The 22,449-nt window shown below is 37.7% G+C and overlaps 1 protein-coding gene across 1 annotated transcript in view; it reads left to right on the forward strand.

The window, feature by feature from the left end:
* The window catches only part of PEX5L (peroxisomal biogenesis factor 5 like), a 104,213-nt gene that overhangs the window by 62,968 nt on the left and 18,796 nt on the right, over nucleotides 1-22,449 (forward strand). Inside the window, exons 3-7 of the mRNA XM_053460208.1 lie at nucleotides 318-422; nucleotides 8,012-8,123; nucleotides 9,598-9,786; nucleotides 13,962-14,085; nucleotides 14,600-14,696. Of these exons, the coding sequence (XP_053316183.1) occupies nucleotides 318-422; nucleotides 8,012-8,123; nucleotides 9,598-9,786; nucleotides 13,962-14,085; nucleotides 14,600-14,696 (627 nt within the window). The remainder of the gene's footprint in view (nucleotides 1-317; nucleotides 423-8,011; nucleotides 8,124-9,597; nucleotides 9,787-13,961; nucleotides 14,086-14,599; nucleotides 14,697-22,449) is intronic.

The following is a 22,449-nucleotide window of genomic DNA, read 5'->3' on the forward strand; positions in this document are numbered from 1 at the left end:
TACGGTTGGCGCTTGGTTAAGTTTATACAAGCCTATCCTCCATTGGTCATTTCAGAAGTAACCATGTGACTTCCCCTTGGATAGGTCCACCTTCCACTTTAATAAGACACAGAACACAAAGCGAAGGGCTATAGGTCTTGGATTTTCCAGTCATTTTAATCTGCAACATTTTGTTCTTCATGTTTCATTATATTGAATAGACAAAGGTTCTCGAAACAAACTTGTAACCCATGAAACATAACACTGTGACATCAGCTCACTTTTCTAACAAGATCAAATTTTCCTGACACAAGTCGTTGTTGATTTCACTGTTGTAGGGGAAAAGCTCTAGGGCGGCAGATAAGGCTGTTGCCATGGTGATGAAGGAGATACCGAGACTGCCGTCTGCAGAGGAAAAACCCCTCCTTACTATGAAGTCACAGGTGGGCGGCACAAGGATACCATGAAACTGACACATGCAACTGGCTCTTAGCGGAGGTCTGAAGTGCCAAGAGTACCCAGTGTTTCTGAAAGCATTATAAAAGAATTACAATTCAGCGCACTCTGTGCGTCTCTACCAGTTATTATCTCATATTTGAGAAATTAACAAGATCCTGTCAGATGGTGACATTTAATTAAATCAAATGCATGGACCAGATGCGCGCATGGGCACAATCTGCATATGTCAGTTTCACAGTGCAGTGATTTATGTCATAATATATGCAATTTTAATGTTATATTGTAAAAGAAAGTAAAGCAAATATAAGGATTTTGACTATTAATAAAGTACACAAAAAGGTGAGAAAAATGTAGAAAAGATCTACAACTTTGTTGTATATATATATATATATATATATATAGAAAGAGAGAGAGAACCAAACAGATCACAGTTTATATCATCCTGATATGTTACCACCAAGAACAATTGCCACAAAATATGTGGCATCTATTTGAAGCTCCACAAGTTGCTTCGCCACACACAAAAAATAAACAAAAAAAATACAAAAAATGCATACATTATTGCTATCGTATTTGCTAGATTATAACTAGATTATGACCCTGATTATAAAACAACCTGCCCAAATTGGAATATTAATTAATACTATCCTAGAGGAAAAAAGTTTTACTAGTAAATATTAGTTCACATGTAAGCTATTTTTTACTTTTTAATAAAAACTATGATTGAGAAAATGTATTTCCTTTTATTTGCCAACCTGCCTCCCACATATTTCACTCTGCCCCCCAGATATGCCTTATACCCCCTTATATGCCACTCTGCCCCTAGATTTACCAATCCATCCCCAGACTTGCCCCCGTGCTCCAGACTCCCTGGTGTCTTGTGGGGGCAGCCGGTGGACATCTGCACAATGCGCATAGAAAATCTCTGCTGCTGCCCGGCACTTCGACCAAGGCTTCGATGACGGAGCGTCGGAAGGTCATGCGGCCCTAGCGGAAGTGCCGGGCAGTCCATCATGCAGGCGTTCACCGGCTGCCAGGGAGGGGGATCCAGGAGCCCTGCAGCACTGCGGGGGATCTGGATCTTAGTCTTATAGTCAGACCTCTATTTGAGGTCAGATTATAAAACAACCTCAAATATAAGACGAAGGGTATTTTTCAGAGCATTTGCCTGTCTTATATACGAGCAAATATGGTAAGTAACCCTTATAAACATATAGTATTTACCGTTCATATATAGCAGGTCACATCAGGGCTCCCTGGGTTAAAACAGTCCCTTGGTAGTATTGCTCACCATAGTTTTTCTTTCCAGAAAAGAAAGCATATAGGAAAATGAACTCTATTATAACCTGCGTGAACACAGTAATGTGTTCCTTTTTTTTCCAGAACAGGCAGGTGTTTTGGTCTCTGTAGAAGGTCATATCATTAGAGCTTTTTGCCTTCATGACATTCTGAGTATAAATGGAAGATTAATACGGCAAAATGCCAAAAGTATAGCAGGCTGCTTATACACAGACATACATAACCAGAGAACACCTGTCAGCTCCAGTACAGGTGAATAAAATATACTGCATGAGTGTTTCTTGTCCACATAACTGCTATTTGACGTCTTTCTATTGTAGGACATCTAACATCAGATGATGCAGCCTGAGAACTTTTTCAAACAGATAGATCTATTGATTATTTTCTTTGTAAAAGAAATCAATGATAAACTGTCATCTATGAAAATGTCTTATTCTATGGCATGTCAAATCTGTCATTATGCTTTTTAAAAGCATTTAACAGATTTCAATTTAACTACTGTACAACTTATGAAAAGGCACTGAAAGGACAAATCTGCCTCTTTTCCTTTCCTGACTTCACCACTGTTTTGTGAAATACATATATAGATAGATAGATAGATAGATAGATAGATAGATAGATAGATAGATAGATAGATAGATAGATAGATAGATAGATATACACACAGTATATGGACAAAAGTATTGGAACACCTGACAATGACACCAACAGGGACTTTAATGACATTGTATTCTATATACACAGACATTAATTTGTAGTTGGTCTCCCCTTTGCAGCAATAGCAGCTTCTACTCTTCTGTGAAGGCTTTCCACGAGTGTTTCTGTGGCATTTTTTGCCCATTCATCCAGTAGAGCATTTGTAAGGTCAGGCACTAATGTTGGAGGAGAAGGCCTGGCTATCAATCTTTGTTCCAGTTCATCCCAAAGATGTTCGATGGGGTTGAGGTCAGTGCTCTGTGTGGGCCCCTAAACTGTTCCCACGAAGTTGGAAGCATAGCATTGCCCAAAATGTCTTGATATGTCCCCTTCAGAATACCAAGACATTTTCCAAAATCTCGTGGAAAGCCTTCCCAGAAGAGTGGAAGCTGCAAAGGGGAGACCAACTACATATTTATGTCTATGTATTTAGAAAGCAATAAAAGTCCCTGTTGGTGTAATGTCCCAATACTTTTGTAAATGTGTGTGTGTATGTGTGTCTGTGTGTGTCTGTGTGCTTTATATTAAATGTAAATAGCTGCTACCTATGGCTATCATGCACCTTCCTCCTATTAAATAAACATGTCAAATATCCACTGCGACGCATGATGGATATATAAGCTTACATGACTAAGCTATGATTATTATTTACTATCTGTGTCATATTATGAGCAGGAAGTAATTCTAAGATAAAGTTTTAAAGTTTTAACTTCCCTGACTCATGGAAGCCCTTTTGATCAGTCACAGCAGGACCATTTAATAAAAGTAAGCCATGGGAGCCGTGAAATAGTGGTCGGACGGCTCCCTACATTTATTGATCAGACAACGCTGCTTTCTATAATAGCAACCCCACACACACATAAAAAACTGAGGTCCAAAGTTACCGCTCAGTCTGTTCTGCAAAGGTAAATGGATTTAAATCCGCTGCCTTTAAGCCTCTATTTCTGCAAATTCATCAATTACTTTATCAAAGCTATATTTATTTTGACTATATACTAAGCAAGACATTGATGGTGATACAGCATAACTCCCATAACTATGTACTGATCCAGATACACACAGTATTACAACACAACTCCCATTACTATATAATGAGCCAGACACAGATGGTGGTACAGCATAATTCCTATCACTATATACTGAGCCAGACATTGACAGTGGTACAGCATAACTGCCATCACTATATACTGAGGCAGACACAGATAGTAGTGCAGCATAACCCCCATTGCTATTTACTGAACCAGGTACTGTGGTGGTACAACATAACTCCCATCACTTAATACCTCAGGGACTGATGGTGGTACAGCATAACTCTTATCACTATATACTGAGCTAGACATTGATGGCTGGTACACCTTAACTCTCCTCACTTTATACTGAGCCAGTCACTGGTAGTGTTTCACCATAACTGCCATCACACTCTCACTTACTCATTCTTTCTCACACTCTGACAATGTATCCCTAACTTTCCCGCATCCCTTTCTCCTTTCCCACAGCTCCTCTTCTTCTTTCTCTTCTTCTTGTTTTGTCTTCTGGTCGGGGGGTGCAGCTTCAGTGCTGAGCACCAGCATTTGACATCATATTCCCGCACTCAGCATCAGCTGACAGGCATTGCAAAGGAGCAGGATACAGAGGTTTGTATGAACAGACCTCCCGCTCCCTTGATTTTGGGACAGTTAGAGGGAGTTTCATGATCTCCCCAACTGCCCCTGCCCCTCCTGCATTAGGCAGAATAGTGCCCCCTCCCGCTCAGTGCACGACTGGTGGACGGGGCCCGACCCTCTCCGGCCCTTGATCTGTGTCAGGGTGCGCACTGTACGTTAAGAACTTTGACTATATAGAATTAACTTATAATAAATACTTTACTAGTTAAAAAAAAACAGTATATTTAGTACTCCATATAAGCACTCTATGTACTGAAGGCTCTGTAATATCTCCTTTTCCCACCTACCCACAACTAGTCACATCCAGGTCTACCTCCATGCCTCTACCTCCATGCCTCTACATATGGAGAAGGAAAAGGGAGACATGATTAGGGCAATATACGGTAGCTCCCGGGTATGCGTGTTGTTGTAGTTCCTTACTTTGCAGCTTCTTAAATATTAAGCATGATCGTTATTAATAAAGATCATGCTTAATATTTAAGCATGATCTTTATTAATAAAGTTAATGTTTTCTGTGCAGTAACCCTCTGCATGATGTGTGTGTGGGACATACACAAAAGAAGCAAATAATGAAAGGAAATATAAAATGCCACAGAATAAATAGTACAAATACAGATTACATAATCTATGGTCAGTATGAAGTTTGTATTATGCCTGGACCTCAGTCAATTTTTATTTAAGCATATTTTGATGAAAGTGCTAGCTGTCTTAGAGGTGTTAATTGAGTGCTTCAAGGGGGGTAACTTTGAGCCATATTGGTTGGCTGATGAACCCCTATCATAATGGTCAAGAAGGAGGAAGGTCACAGAAAAGCTTCTTACACTTTTTAACCTATTCCCTCATCTCTCTCACACCTCATTTGAGGTCCATGCTGTCCAGCTTTTGAATAATCTCATCTCTTTACTATTGCTGTTGTATACCGTTTCCCCCCTGGACCTGCTAATATCTTTCTTGACCACTTCTGCTAATGGCTTCCTCACTTCCTCTCCTCTGATGTCCCTTCTGTCATCATTGGAGACTTCAAACTCCCAGTAGATACCACTTTAAGTACTGTGCTATTAGGATTTCTATCCATTACATCATCCTTTGATCTCACACAGAAACACTAACTAACCTACTCACAATGACGGTCACACTCTAGACATTATTTTTGTGTTCTCTCACAAACCTAATTCCTCTTTCCCCCTCTCTGACCCCCCCCCACTTACTATCCTGTTCTTTCACTTTATCTCCTACTCTTTTATCTCCTACTTTTTTTATCTCCTACTTTTTCTCCCAATAACCTCGCTGGCATGCCCTAAACTTGCTACCTTTCTCTTTAACTCCACCCTTACATCTGCTCTCGAGGATGTAGCCCCAATTACTACTCGCTCTTTACAACACTCATGTTTCCAACCCTGGCACACGGTTGGCAGAAGTCTCATTCTATGTCTGACTTCCTACACTATAAATTCATGCTCTGTTCCTACTACTCTGCTCTTACCCTTGCTAAGGGATCCTACATCACCTCCCTTATCTCCTCCTTACAACCCTAAAAACCTCTTCAGTACTTACAATTCTCTTCTTTGCCCTATCATAACCACTCCTTCAACTAACCTTCCTGCCTCTGACTTTGCCACATACTTCAGTAATAAAACTGTAACTATCAGATGTAACATATATGCACAGTCCTCCTGCTCCCTTTGGCCTCCCTCTGACTTTTCACCCTCCCATGCACTGAACTCTCCTTTGTCTTCAACTCACTGAAGATGAAGTTCATGTTCACCTTCTTTCCTCTTGTCCAACCACATGTCCCCTTGGTCTGATCCATTCTCATCTTACCCAGTCTCTCTCATGTACTCTTTTCCCTACACTAGCTCATATCTTCAACCTATCCCTCTCTACTGGATCTGTCCCACTCTCTTTCAAGAATGCTACAGTAACTCCTGTTTTGAAAAAGCCCTCCCTGGACATGACTGATATGTCTAACTAATGTCCCATCTCTCTACTTTCTCTCGCCTCTAAGCTTCTTGAAAGAATTGTTTACACCCACCTAAGTTTCTTGACTCCAGCTCCTTACTTGATCCTCTTCAATGTCTCATAAAATGACATCTTCATCTTTAAAACATTGGGTAAACTGGTGATGACTTGAATATTCATGGACACCTGTTTATGAGTGCAAGGAATATGTAAAGTGGTGGGTATTTGTTGATCCACAAACACCAAGATGCTTCAGGGTCAACAATACTGAGAAAAAGACTGCATAAAGAACAAAATCTAGAAAAAAGCACCTTGGAAATAAGCAGTGGGTATTGGAACTTGGTTCACCAGTTCAGTTAAAAAGTGGAGGTAATAGTTGAGGGGTGTGCAGCACTATCACAATATAAGCACATATTTAAAGTGGGATGCAAGGATGCAACACACCCACTTGGGAGGTATGTATTTTGACAGTAATGCTCATGTTTAAAACAAATATAGTTTCATACCAAGCAATAAATTAGAATATTTTTTTCTCTTTCACATACAGATAAAAATATGAGATTGCACTAAATGATAAAAAAATCAGAAATGAACATTTTTCTCATCATCTATACAACTATTTAAACAATAGTTTGAAAGGACAACAAGATTACCTTTTAGCTTTTGCAGGTGAATTATTTTGATTGACCCTTTTCAGCTGCATATATTTATACTTGCTAGAAAAAGACCACTATGACTCGATTCCTAGGACCTGTTGCTGACTATTTAATGTTTTGATTTCTGAAAAGCTGCACTCGTTTGTAAGCTTTGATGTTATATGGAAAACATGGTGTGAAAATAATGAAACATGTAAACTTGAAATGTTATATACCCAACAAATCATATCCTTCTTGTAATATGTAGCTAAAATTGAATATGAAAGCAAAAGAGATAAAATTAAAAGGAAAGAGAAAAACTAACGTTTTTCGGGGAAAAGGGCTATATCACATACACTGTGGTTTTAAACTTTTTAATCAAATGAGGGATAGGAACATTTTACACAGTTCATATCTCATACAACATAACTTTTTCCCCACGCTGTGGTGTAATGCAAAGAGAAGAGTTTTTAATCTACTTCTGCTTCTATTACGTGACCCCTAGCTATCTTCCGTGAAGCTCCGCTTCTCCTCTGATTTCCTGACATTGTCGATTCGTGACTTAGATACAACGTGAATATCTCATTTAGAGAGCATCATTTCTAAAAATAGACTGTCCAAAGGACACATTTGATCTGTGTTCTTGGTCCATGATATGTCCCAGAAATATCCAGTCATTATGTACTTCTGCAGGCTTAATGAAAACTAAATCCCCTAATAAAATATTAAAAACACAATTTAATTATTGTTACTTATCCAATCCTAGTTACCTAGTTCCGAATTAGCAGAGAAATAAGATGCGCCTTTGTTCAGTGCATATCAGTATAAGGATTTGCTGTTGTCATGTTCTGCTATATATACGCTTTTTGTAGAGGCTACATAGCTAAAACTTCATTTTTTTCTATCAATAAACATATTGTAGAACCATGTTGGTTTATTCCCATATACGTATCATCTATCATTGCTGCTGTGACATATCATCCTAGTAAAGTGATGGACAACTCTGGCACTACAACTACCAAGTGACTTGCTGAGAATCACAAGTGCTGAAATGCCAAAATCAGCCATCCGTGTTAAAATTTTCAGTAGTAAAAATAGAATGGGGGTCCACTCAGCAGGATCTTTCTGTTGGTTGCTGTGGTGATAAGACCACTTTTTGTAGAATGTATCAGACTCACTTTTTTTATATACATAACCCCATACGTGTATGTGGCACGGTTGCCTTCTAACTTCTTTTTTTAACAAACTATAATCGGGTTATATCTGTTACCTATTACTCTGACTACAATGGCTTCTTTTTGGTATTTTTTTTATCTCCAGCTGGTGAATGAACAACAAGAAAGCAGACCCCTACTGAGTCCATCAATTGATGACTTTTTGTGCGAAACCAAATCAGAACCAAAGGCCAGGCCAGTAACTTCAAATACAGCAGGTAATTGTAAACTGTAATCAATTGTTGTCTCTTGGATAGAGTAATCCCTTCTAGCAGCCTTTACTCACAACCAATTTATAGGAAAGAGGAATTGCTGTACACAATGTGTAGCACTATAATTATAGAAACCAATTTGTGTTTAGCAGATCGGCGACAATATTGTGCAGACTTTACAAAACATATGTGTTGTTCCAGGGGATTATGAGTTCTGTTGTAAAGAGAGGCTTTGGCAGAATTCTCTTTTTTCACCTATTCACCCAAAAGAGCAGGCCTTTGGGTTGCCTCTACTGCCAGTCAGGCCCTGGGTAGATGCCACCTATGTTGATTCTCTCTGTCCTAAATTGCCTATCCCGTTATCCATTGGATTATAACTTTGCATGTTAAATACCCTATTTGACATTAAATAGTTGACCAGCTTCAGAAATTCTGAGGTATCTATTTTTTTGTTGTCTGATGCACAATTGTACATTACTTTTTATTTATTAAAGGGTAGCAGGAATATATGCATCATCATTATACAAACAAATGAAAGTTGCTCTAGGTATAAGGCTTTTGGCCACATTATACCGCCATGTTTAAATAATCACTCTTTTGCTAACACTGACTTTGTTGGCATCCATTAATAATAACTGTGCCATGTAACTGTTTTACTTGAATTTACTTTTCCACGATGCCCCAGATGACCAGGACCAGCTGTTTCTAGCATCTGCAAGAAAGTGTTGTGCTTACATTTTTAATTTGAGAGGCTGTCTGATGCCCAGATAAGTCCATATGTATAAATACACATAGCTGCGACTGTCAATTTGGTAGCTTTGTTTCATTTTATTGCACAGAAATTATCTACAGCAATAAAACTGTATTGCAAATCCAGGCATATCTGCCATCTGTAACAGTTTGCTCTTTTGTGTTTTATTTATTTCTTTAGCTCATATTCCCTGGAAGGACCTTGATATTTTTAGATCTGATATCTAGGTTCCATGAAGTTTCTCCGACAGTCGTTTTCATATATGCTAGTGGCTTGTATAGCTGGGTTGGCAGATTTAATGAATCTTTTCTTCCCCACTATTAAACTAATCAAAGAAATATACAGCATTCAAACTGTAAAATTATTTTATTAAAAACGCAAACAATTATAATAGCCCAACTTATTTCCCAGTAGATCACTCTTAATTAAGCCTTTACCAGCACCCTAGTTACTAATAACAAGCTGCCAGATCAGACCTAGCTTACCCTCCCTGAATATATTTCAGTTTCTTATTTATTTATATGTTTCATTGTTGTTTTTTTGATAACATATGCCACACTATTGTCTCTGCATATATTTTCTGTTAAACTTTCTACATGTTTCAAGATTATCTAATAGCACTGAGGACATAAATGTGCAACTTCTGGCAACTGAACAAAATAAAAGAATGGTTATGTATTGATATGATCAGATTTATATGATCACCTCTAAATGTGCAATATCTCACAGTATTATCTCCAGGGCTGGACTTTCTAGACTTAAGCGAACCAATCACACCAACTCAAACTAAAGGGAAAAAATCAGATGTGACATTAAAAGGGGATGCATCCAAAGGTCAATCCATAAAGAAGAAAGTGGAAGAACCTGAACTCCTAAAAGCAGAGACAGACAGAAGCACAAAGAGTAGCTTGGATTTGGGTATGCTGTTATTTTTTGTATATAAATTATGTGCAAGTACACACACACGCACAGACTTTGTATCTAATGACAGGTTTCTGCCTATGATCCCAACAATGTAATGTAAATAATAATAATAACATCATATTACTATTTATTTAGGCAATATTAAACAGTGTATCCCCAGTGGTAGCTATATCTGAAAATAATAATAAAAAAGGGTAAACAAGCCAAAATTGGGAAGATAAAACTGGAGGTAAAGTGGATCATGGTTTAGATATGTGGCAGAATCCGTGGGTTAAATTGAGGTTCAGTGTGGTTGTAGGCTTGGTTCTATAGGCTTTGAAACACAAATATTGCCCTGTTGCATATCCTTTCTTTGGCAGATGCTCAGTGTATTTAATTTACTATGACAAGTAAAAATCACAACTACCTTGTCCTGGAATCTTGTCTTTCAATCTTTTTATTGGGGTGAAAGGTGGATAGTTGGGATTTACCTCATGAGAGGCACGAAACCATTGTATCAGTATCACCAATTGCTTCTGAAATTGGATAACCTCTGAACTAAGAACAAATATAGATACTTTTATTATCACACAAGTTGGGTTTGTGGGTATTAATGGTACATAGATTTCCCTAACATAATGTGCTGGTCCTGAACATAAAATATAAAGGTAATGTCACCTTAGAGCTATGCATTGGGTAGGTTCAACAGTACCTGTTTCAACAAAACAAGCAAATGCAAATACCATAAACGTAAACATGTTTTAGGTAATATCCTTTATGGTATTACTAATAAACATATTTCATAGATGTTGGCATATAGACAGCTGTTGTAGACCAAGACTAAGCTGGACCCATGATGAATGTCCATCTGTCAACTGGTTACTGCTTCATTTTTTATAGACAATGGTCCATATTTATCAAAACTGGAACTGGGGCAATTTGTTACATTTGGAGCAGTAGGGAGGAACACTGTATATGTTTCCATAGTGATTTAATGTGCCTTACCTCCATTGTGAAGCTGACATTGAGAAGAGTTTGCATCTTGTTTTGAATGAACTCCGAAGAGCCACTTGTATTAGTCTGATTAATGAAGCATAGAGAAAACTAGAGTAGAGAGTTGAAAATGATATCCCACTGTTCCAAACCTGTAATGTTGCAGCTACAGATCATTAAGTTCTTGATGGGTCACCCATCACTTTAAGGATGGTAATTCCCAATCTATTCAGCGGCCTTTCCATTTTATGAAGTAAAAATTGTGTGCGGTGTTTATAGACTTGTTTGATATATTACAACATAACATATGCATGTTGACTCAAGTAACAGGTGTCTGTACAAGGGAAATATTGTAAAACCACTGTAAAATGAAATACAGTATGGGACTGGATGTTTTCACTGTATTTTTACATTATATTACACTTTATTTAATTAATAAAGCAGCAACAGATTCTGTAGCAATATTACAGCAGGAAAGTTTTATAATTATCAATAATATTCAAATTTACAATAACATTAGCATTTAGACAAGCAGAAGTGAGCCCTGGTGTTTGAGCTTAGAACCTATTTTCCCATAAATTAAAAATATATAGTAAGTCCACAGTAAAATCGCACACATAATATACACGCAGCCCAGATTGTAGGGAATCATGATATACATGTTTCGTCTTTTCACATGTATAATATGTATTCACTCTTCAACTAACTACACTAGCATAAAGAAAACCTGTGAGTATTATACTCTATATTTTATTGTGATTGTCTGAGCCATAGTTTCCAATAGTTTTATTTCTGATGAGCAAATATGAAATTATTTTTTAAACGTATGTAGAAAAAGCCACACTAGTTTGTAATAAATATAGGAAAATGAAATGGTTCCATCTAAGCCCCACTCTTTGATTATAAAAATACACAATGCCATTTTCAGGACCTTCTGCAAACAGGGTAGCCCTATAAGTATGTGTTTCATTTCTATACATGCTCTAATCCTTATGCACAATCATCTGGTACTAGGTGCTTTAAGGCTACCTTATAGAAATAGCTGCTATTTGACTTAGTCCATTTGATATCTTTTATTGGATCATATTAAAAATGTATTATACAAGTAACAGCTGAAAGAGCTGCCAAGGAAGCCCCACTGACCACCAGCTCTTCTGCTATGCTTTGCCAGCCATGCACAACAAACAGTTTAACTGGTTATCAAATCAGCTCAAACTGCACTTGCGTTCAAAACATTCTTTCATAGAAATGCTGGCTATGAACACAGAAATCTAAACAACAACTTTGGATATCTCTAAAAGTTTACCATGATAAACCATTTGAGAAAGAGTAAGCAACAGACTGTGTGACCCTAGGAATATACCTATTCACCCTAAGAGTGCTTTAAAAACTCTAAGAGTCTGGGTCAAATCCAGAGAGTTTCTTTATTACAGTAAATAAGAATTTCATACGGTGAAATTATTATTTTATAAAGAATGAGTTATTAGAATTATTATTGTTAATAATAATAATAATAATAAATAATAATAATACCGTATTTGCTCGATTATAAGACGACCCTGATTATAAGACGACCCCCCAAAATCTGAATATTAACTTAGGAAAAAAAGAAAAAGCCTGAATATAAGACGACACTAAAGGAAAAAAGTTTTACCAGTAAATGTTAATTCATGTAAACTATTTTTTTTAATAAAAGCTATGATTGAGAAAAATATTTTTTTTCAGGATGCCCCCTTAACGGCACTCTGCCTCCTGAAAATCAAAATATTAATTTAGGAAAAAAACAAAAAGCCTGAATATAAGACTACCCTATAGGAAAAAAGTTTTAATAGTAAACATTAATTCATGTAAACTAATTTTCATATTTAATAAAAGCTATGATTGAGAAAAACATATTTTTTATTTCCTTTTATTTGTCCCCCTAGTTATGCACATCTGCCCCCAGGCTTGCCACTCTACCCCCAGAAATGCCTTATACCCCCCTATTTGCCACTCTGCCCCATGATGTGCCTTTTAACCCTCTATATGCCACTCTGCCTCCAGAAATGTCTTATACCCTCCTATATGCCACTGTGCCCCATGATATGCCTTTTAACCCCTTATATGCCTTATACCTCTATATGCCACTCTGGCATATAGAGGGGTTAAAAGGCATATCATGGGGCTGAGTGGTATATAGGGGGTTAAAATGCATTTCTGGAGATATATATACTGCTAACAGCAATCACACTCCTATCAAGCCAAGGCAGCGAGTACATGCGGGAACCTGGGGATGTTAGAAGTGTGATTACAGCCTCCCTATGCCATGCTACCACCCCCACCCCCCTTACACATCCATGCTATCACACACACACACTCATTCACAAACATTTAAATACTCATTCATTCCATTAATCACACACACACACACGCTCAAACCCCCCACCCCCTTACCTGAACTGCAGATCTCCCACTTGCAGACTTCTGCAGGGGCCCGGCTGTGCGATCAACTTCTCTGGCCTCGCCCCCAGAGGAAGGAGGGGGGAGGTAGAGTTATGTGAGGACTGTGCTAGCTTCCTGTTTCCTGCTGCTAATAGCAGAGACGCTGCTCGCGATCAAAGCCCGGTAAGCAGCACGGCCGAAGCAGAATGAGGTCTGATTAGAAGACGACCTCGATTATAAGACGAGGGGTATTTTTCAGAGCATTTGCTCTGGAAAAAACCTCGTCTTATAATCGAGCAAATACGGTAATAAAAACCAAAATGTCGCACCCAGTCTCAAATATGAAGGACCAAATATGAAGGACTACTATCATACTGAAAGGATAGTGTATGTATGCATTATCTAATTGGTAGAACTATGATTTCCAAACATTTCTGCTAGTGGACTTTTCTTTCTTGACACCTGCACTCACAAAAGGAAAAAAAACATCAGTAATCTGTGGACCACATTTTGAGAAGCACTGCAGCACAAGAACTAAAATCTAAAACCTTAAAAAAGGGATATTAGCTTTGCTTGAAATAAATGTGAGGCTATCATCAGCTCCAAAGGAGGTCAAGCACCATAGGCTTAAATGGGTCAAGAAAGATTCATAGCTGCTGCTATAAACCTTATGTTTTGTGATAAAGTGGTACAAAATTTCTACTATTTTAGTATCATTACTGGGTATAAATTGCAGATGAGAAGTTATCCAGTAAAAATCCTCTGCTCTTTTTCAGTGCACATTCAGACACAGTTGGAAAAATGGGGCGATGGCCATTTTCGAGGCGATAAGAGCAGCGATGGTCACCGGGCCCTAGAAAGAAAATCATCATCAAAAGAGGCTTCCAAAGAGCTGTTATGGTACGTTTGTCATGGTTTTTTTTTTAAAGAACAAATGGGAATAACCTATTATGGTAAATTATAATAAACAGACCATTGAAAAAAGATAAGCAACATTCAGAAATATAAATTAATTGGAACCATATTCAGAGGAGAGAATATGGATCAGTGCATGGGTGTCTGGGGGGGCAAGAGGGAGAACCAGTAGATTATTAAGAGTAGGTTAACTAGACATGAAGGCAGAAAAAACACCAGGTAGTCGTCAAAAATGTTGTGCAGGCTCATAATGGTCTGTAGCTACTACATGGTCATATAATTTTTCCTATTAATGAGTAACTAATATTTGCCTCCCACCAAGAAACCCTCTCCTGAGCCAACAAAAGTGGGCAATGGGGATGAGGTAAGGAGGTATTGGGGTGGGAGAAGGGAAAGCTGGGGAGGATAAAAAAATCCTACAGACACCAATGTACTTTATTTGCATATTATCCTGCAACGGAAAAACAATAGTAATGTTCTGCATCGTGTCTGGTTCTAGGTGTGCAGATATTAAACCTCCACCCGATTCAGAAAAGGTAGATAATATGGTGGAAAGAGAACCAGGAGCAGAGTTAGACTTGGTACCTACTTCCAGAGTAAGTATGACCATCAACAAATTTATCATATTAATAATAATATTATATTACATTTATTTATTTGTATAGCACTTTACAATCATAGAGTCGTTAGAATAACAATAACAAACTGGTACAAAAGGAGAAGGGGAATCTTGCGAGCTTACAATGTAGTCGGTTAAGGGGGAAATTAAACAGTACAAGAGGACTGCTTGGATGGGGATGAGTTGATCGAGTTAGGATAGAGCGCTAGAGGATGTTGGTTGTTCAGGCTTAGACTGGATGCTGGCTGAGAGGGTTATGATGCTTCGAAAGGGCTGGGTTTTGAAATTTGCTTATGAGGAAGAAAATCTGACAGGATGGGGAAGGGAATTCCAAAGAATGGGGTACAGCACGTTTGAAATCCTGGATGCGGGGGTGGGAAGAGGTATAATGAGGTGGAAGAGAGAAGAAGGTCATGAGCAGAACGAAGAGGGCGATTAGGAGTTTATTTGGATAAGTGGGTAGAGATATACAGGAGTTGTTAAGGGCTCTGTAGGTTAGGGTCGGGAGTTTGAATTTGACTCTGAAGTGTATGGGGAGTCAGTGGAGTGATTGGCACAGAAGAGCAGCAGATAAAGAACAGTGACAGAAATTATGTATGTGTTTTATGTTCCTTTGGAATTTTATTTTCAGTATGCCAGTCCTTGTAACATTTCTAACTGTTACGGTCAAATTTTGGGGTTTCTTCACTTACAAAGGGTAAGGGAAATCAATATGATAATATCCCTTTAAAGCATTCACATCTTTTAGTGTCTTCTTTATCACCTGAGATTTTTTTTTAAAGAAGCTAATTAAAAATTCTGACTAACATTCTCATACTGTTTGAAAAAGTCAAGATCTGTGAAATGACAGGGCAATAATTACAGATATTTACATTTATTTGACGCCATTCCCCCTTAAGACATACAGATTTTAAGCTTAGATTTATAGCTTAATCACTGTGTTAAGATCATATCTTGACTCATGTGTCAGTCATGTTGCTTTGGTGTTGTTTATGTTTGTACCAGCATCTTGGAATACTGTGCTTGTTTAATCCATAGATAAAGCCCCTTATTGCTGTATTACAGATTTACCAGTATACTATAAAGCTGACGAGAGCTCGATTTGTAAGCTCTTCTATCAGAAATTGGATTGTCTACGTCGCAAGTGTATTAGTAAAACCACAGCTGACACTCTTGGTTCAGAATTTTAAAAAATATAGAAAAATGTCTGTACAGAAATAATTATTTATGAGATCAAAAGATAACATCTAATTGATGTTGGCACAGATCCTTGCCACAGATGAAGCTCATTACAGACAACGCGGTATAGTAGTATAAGCACATTTATGCTTGCTGGTATTTTTTCTAATGTCTTTTAGAAAAGTATCCTATAGGCAAGCAATCATTGCTTCTTGATTTGGTCTTACTAAGAAATACCCACAAATGAGATATTTCTAGAAGTTCTTGTAGGTTCTTCTGTAGATTTTTATGCTCTTTCCCCCTTTCCTTCAAAAAATCCCTCAGGACCCACTTCTTCCAGGACGCTTACAACATTGCACATTAACGCCCCTCCATATTTCTTTAGCTCACCTTTCCTAGTCCCTCTCCTGCAATACTTTTACTAGTGTGGCTGGTCCATCCCTAACAATAGCACTTTTACTTTGTACCTATTATGTTATATACCCTAACTCCCTCTAGATTGTAAGCTTATGTGAGCAGGGCCCTCCTCACCTGTTATTTCTGTAAGTCAATTTGTTATATACTACTTGTTGTGTCCTGTCTATCCATTGTCCAGCACTACAGAATCTGATAGCGCTATATAAAACAATAAATAATAATAATATTACTTAAGGTACAACTTAATAGGAAAATTGGAAAGATATTTAAAGAATTAACTTGTAAATTAATTAGAGCACACAAATAAATAAATCACTTATCACATAAAAAGGGGAAAAAACTGTTCCTCCAGTAAATAAATAAAATGTACCATAGTTGTTCAGCTTCTCCAATCCTTCCCACCCGGGTAAATTGTCTGCACAACACTGCTTGACACCTGCAGTTTGGTAGACAGATGAACTTCAATCTCGGCTAAATATAATGCTGTCACGTACTGTCTCACACTCCTAACTGTCTTCAATCTGTGGGTGCTCTTGACAAGTTAAATAGAGTCTTGTAAATGCTTATTGGAGTAAAAGAAAACTAAGGAAAAAGCTCATAGGTTGTTGGACCTGTCAACAGCCAAAAACATCAATGAGACCATCTTGTTGATTCTTTTGGCTACTTCTACCTATTAATCATTTATATGTACTCTTCTACACACAGTCCCTTTCGAATTTACCCCCTCAAAGAGAGTTGCCAAAACATGGCAAACAAATGAAGTAATCGTACCGTACCGATGTTTGTTGGGGACCTGCCTCATCATTGGGGATTCGTACAAACTCTTTTTGTTAAAGATCCGAACGCACAAATCTACTAGGAATGATATTTCTAATGCTGCACTCAGAAAAAAATAAGTTTTGAGTATGGGGGAACAACATAGTTTAATATGTCATTGGCCAGAACTCTCCATTTCTGCTAACCTTTTGTTGGAGAGTTTATTCTTCGCTAGGGTTTAGGGTCTATCACTTATTAATGCTGAATAAGATTTTATTATAAATGGGATGTGTTCTGAGAACTTGATTCTTATCCATTTCACGGTGTATACTGCTATATGCTGCCTAAAACTTCCATGGCAAGCAGTAGGTTAATATAAGACCAGTCTTGACAAGCAAGGAACACCCTGCACGACTTGCAATTGTCGAAATAATACAATCAGCCTCCTGTAGCGTTAAATATAGATGAGTGCATGACACTACTTTTCTTGATTCTAAACTTCTGAATTTTGTGTAAATTACAATTGAAATGTAATGGATTTTCGGTGTCCCGTGGCTTCTCATCTGCAAGTAACGTTGTTTCGTTTGTGCGCATAAAATGCTGAGCTAATGCCCAAATCCCACAGTACGTGCGATATTTATATTTTGAGTCGCGTAAGCAACTACTATAGAGTAATTAAACAGCTTTAAATGGTAAAATGATAATTACAGCAAAAAGTTAAAATGCAGCATAGGGTTTGGATCTACCTCTATAGTCCAGATTTTAGAACATTAAGATTTTTGTTAACCTTTATCATTTTATTCAGAGCATTCAACTGCTTTAAATGGTGAAATGATAATTACAGCAAAAAGGTCAAATGCAGGATAGGGTTTGTTAAAAACATTGTAGTCAGGCAATGTTGCAAATTTGGTTAGCAGTGGCACCTAGTCTTTAAAAGAAAATAATAAGCAAATTTGCAAAAAATGTGAGTTTTTTCTATTTGAAACTGTTAAGAAGGATTCAGTTATAAATCTTTTGTGTGCATAAGAACAGTATCTGCTTGATACAGTAATATGTATTTTTAGTAGAAGTCCTTATTTAGTATTTAAGCATGAGGTGGAGTTAATGCAACCTACAGCTAAACAATGTCTTCCTAGTACTTGCACAGACATTATAAGAATTGCTCATTTGGATTAATAAATATGCTAGTTTTAAAACAGATTGTTTATGTGCTGGTATTTTTCAGTAAAGACATATACAGTACCCAATGTGCAGTTTATTTCAGGCTTCAGGAAAACTAAGGATCATTAAAACCTCTCAAAGAACCTCTAGAATTGGAGCACAGCATTGTTGATAGTGTGCTGAGAGATGCTTGTAAAGGTATTAAGGGACTTGTTACTATTCCAGGGAGTATCCATATGCTGACCTGTCCATAAGTCGCTTAAGCATCAATTCCTAGAATTTACCCTCTGCTTCTCGTTAGTTGTAAGAATGCAAGGTGCACACAGAATAAATGTTCTGGCCAGCTCAAGGAAAGCATTGCCTCTTGAGCAGCTCTATTTTGAAGGTTTTGGCCTACTACAGGATGATTTTGGAAATGTTTTGCATCAGTAGGAGAGTAGTATGTTATCTCTTTATGAGTTTTCTATTCTTTTGTTTAGGTGAGTGTGTTGGATGGGAAGGTGCTCATTGAGTATTTTATCTTCCATATGTTTGTTAGGCTGCAGTGTTAGAAGGCTGTTCGACCAATTATGTCCTTCACACTGAAGGTTTTCAGGATTCCCCTGGCTCAGCTACCCATAGTGACTTTCTAGATGAAGTCAGAGGAAACGTACTGTCATGTCAACTGTGTAGACGTGAATTCCTACCATGTTCAGGTGAATACCTATCTGAGTTCATAGAGAAAAACAAGGATATCCTAAATGCAACTTTTGCCAGCTCTTTGTCTAAAAGGGACTGACATGTCCACCTCTTGTGGCCATGCCAAAAATTCCCACTGGTGCCTGATATTAATCTAGTTTGTAACTGGTAAGTCCTACTTGGTGATTTTGAGGAAAATCACAGTTTAAGTTGCCTGTCTATAAGAAGGTGCCTGTCGATATTGTTCTATAGCAAAGATATAACACAACATGATAATGCGATTTGGTCGAGTGGGTTGTCTCTATCTATACATCATGGCACACTTATTAAGGCTTCAAGAATGTTCAAATATATCTGTCACTTAATCAGGCTAAAACTGGATTTTGATATTTTAGCATTAGTTAAAATGAAATAACTTGCAGTGAATAGGATAGAATGTCAGCCTTTATTTTTCCATTGTTGATTTTTATTTTGCAAACAGTAGCTATTGTAGTCAAATATACTGTACCAGACTTACAGAACAAAATCAGGAATGGCGTAGGCAGTAGGTTTGATTGTTGCCATATCTTTGTGGCTGTTTTTACCGTTAACACCCATTTTGTGGGGCCATTATGTAGTGAAACAGTCATCAGCTCAGGGTCGCAAATAGCTGATTGTGGCAACCGACCTCTGTAAGTTAATGCATTAAAAATTGGCTCTTTTAACCTCTCTAAAAGTGACCTCTGTGCTCTGTGGTTAGTAATGGATCAGATCATGAAATATTGATGACCTGCTTGCCAGCTATATTAGGAAAAGGTATATTGTTATATTCATTACTAATACAGTGTAAGAGTACATAGATTCTGATAACCGATAGCTGAAACATTTTCCTCTGCTCATTCACTTATACATCTTTTCTATTTTTTTAGGTTACTGCATAGTTTAGAATAGAGAGTAATATTTTTAAGAAATAAGAATCCATTGGTGCATAGACAGTTTGGCAACACTGACAAACAAAAGCATAACACTTAACTTGAACTTTTGCTTTGTTTTTAATTCAGTCCCAAATTTTAAAATGCAAATGTGTTTGAAACCACCTCAGACAAGAACTTTGCTTGCCCTATTGGGAGAATCCCACATCATGTTTTGCTGTATTTTGCCATCTCCATCAGCAAATCAGAATTCCTTCCATAAGGACAGTCCAGACCCAAAATGGGAGCCACGTTTCATCTGTATTAAAGAACTAACAACCCCAGACATCATTCATCAGTGTGGTGCGGTTGGTATCTATCGAAGCACAGAGAGCAAGTTGGGCAGGTTTAGAGCAAGTCAGAAATGAAGCGAAGAATCTATTAGTTGTTTGCATATTTTATGTCAAAGGAAACATCTCCATCATCCCAGAGAAGATATTCTACAGAATTTTGGCATATGTTTAATTGATTATATCTCTGGGAACTATGAGTTCTTTAAAGCTTATGGGATTTCACATCATACTCTCTGAACATAGAGTCAATAGGAGTTATTGCTTCTTGGTTTCAAATCTGGCTTGATGGCTATAGTTGAACAGGAGGATCATATGTTGGCCAGCACTATTTCAAACTATTTCTATGCCACTCTCTCGCTAGAGAACCCCTAGGACCTACTTAATGATAGTTCAGCTTTATGAAGGTGTTGTCTTCTGACACCGTGAAGTCCATTCATCGCTTGATACTATCACTGTAGGCATTCCATCAGTATGTTCAACACAATCTACATGTGGTGTTACTCCACTTATTGATGCATTAAGAAACTGGTGAGGTAAGATGGCTACTCTTATGATAAATATTATTTAGATATGTTTAGGAATATTGTTAACAGAAATATATTGACAAATAATAAGTAATATTAAAAATGTGGTCTCATTGATGTTTATAGCTGTAATTTGATGGGTCCACAATCTGTGGGTTTTTTCCTTACTTTTTTCAATCTGCTAATCAGCATTTAAGTAGGGACAAGCATCAGATATATAAAATGTGCTAATGTCATTTTAAATTGTCAGTAGTAGTTACAGCCTGATGAGAGTTGTACTGCGAGACAATGACATAGTAGAGGCTGAGATCATACCTACCAAAAGTCTCAAATTTTCTCGCCATAGTCCCATTTTTGGGGGTACTATTAGTCGGGTTGGTCCCAGCATAAGAATACTGCCTATGAACAATGCATTACACTATGCACAGGCAACATTCCATTTTCTAAGACACACACACAGCCAATGTACCCAGTATCTGTACTAGGGTAGAGTGGATTTGAGGAGCTGTAGTGTATTGTATATTAGTTCATTGTCAATATACATAGACTGCAGCAAACATTTATATTTTCATTTATTTTAGGGATTTTTTTTAATTTAAAGATGGGGCAAAACCTCTACTTTGTGGACAATACAGAACAACAACCCATTAATAATATTGGTGACAAAAGTAGGCATTTGACTGTGCTTGCACACAGTGTTTTAGTTGATATACTGTTCCTGAGTAGACTTTATTAAGACCGTTTTCCATTTATGCTACCAGCAAAGCCCCTTGTTTGTCATTACAATTATTGTTGTATGTATTGATAAATATTGGTTACAAATTTCGGCCTTTGACTACGCTTGCGCACAGTGTGACTGTGTTTTAGTTGTTAAAATACAGCTCCTGAGCAGAGTTAAAGAAGGCCGATGCTATCAAATACAATAGATGGCTTCAAAAAGGTTCTGGATAATTTTTTTTTAGAAAAGCAGAACATACATAAATTATAGAATATAACATTCATATTTTAGAGCTTCTCGATCCAAGGAGAAATCTGATTGCCTTTTGGAGTCTGGAAGGATTTTTTTTTCTCCTATGAGGCAAAATAGCCAATAGAAGGGTTGAACTTAATAGACTTTGGTCTTTTTCCAGCCTAAATTACTATGTTACTATGTGTATCTGCCAGTGCCTGCCCCAGCCCAATGCCCTACTGCTGCTATTCTGTTGCCTTCTTATTCTGGGAATAAAGTTTATATATCTTTTTTGTATTGTATTTTTTGTACATTGTGGAAATTCAGTCCGGTATCAAGGGGATGCATCTGTCTTTGTGCCAGTGCCTGCCCAGACCACATACACTACTGCTGCTCCTTAATCTCCTTCCTTAGTCTGAGGGATATTTTTTTGAATATTGGGGAAATTCAGTTCTGCACCGAGTAGCTGGATATGTCTGTCTGCTGTGAATGGCCTGCCTATGCTGCTGCTGCGTCTCAATCTCTTTGCTTACTCCGAGGGATCAATTCTTTACATATTTTTCTAATTTGGAGGGGGAATTCAGTGTTCCTCTGTACTGTGGGGCTGTACGCTGAGGAATCAATTAATCCAAATGCTCCAATTTTGGGAGATATTTAATCCTATAGCTTGCTGCTGGATGGCTGCTGTTCCTGGTGGTGGTTCTGTAGTGCAAAATCCCTTCCTAAAACTTGAGATGGTGCTGCTGTAGGTGAAAGCTGAGTCGAGGACCCTCCCTTTGAAAAATTTGCCATCCCCAATCAAAGAAGGCCTCCGAATTTCACC

This window comes from Spea bombifrons, chromosome 3 (assembly GCF_027358695.1).
Source record: "Spea bombifrons isolate aSpeBom1 chromosome 3, aSpeBom1.2.pri, whole genome shotgun sequence".
Lineage (NCBI taxonomy): Eukaryota > Metazoa > Chordata > Amphibia > Anura > Pelobatidae > Spea > Spea bombifrons.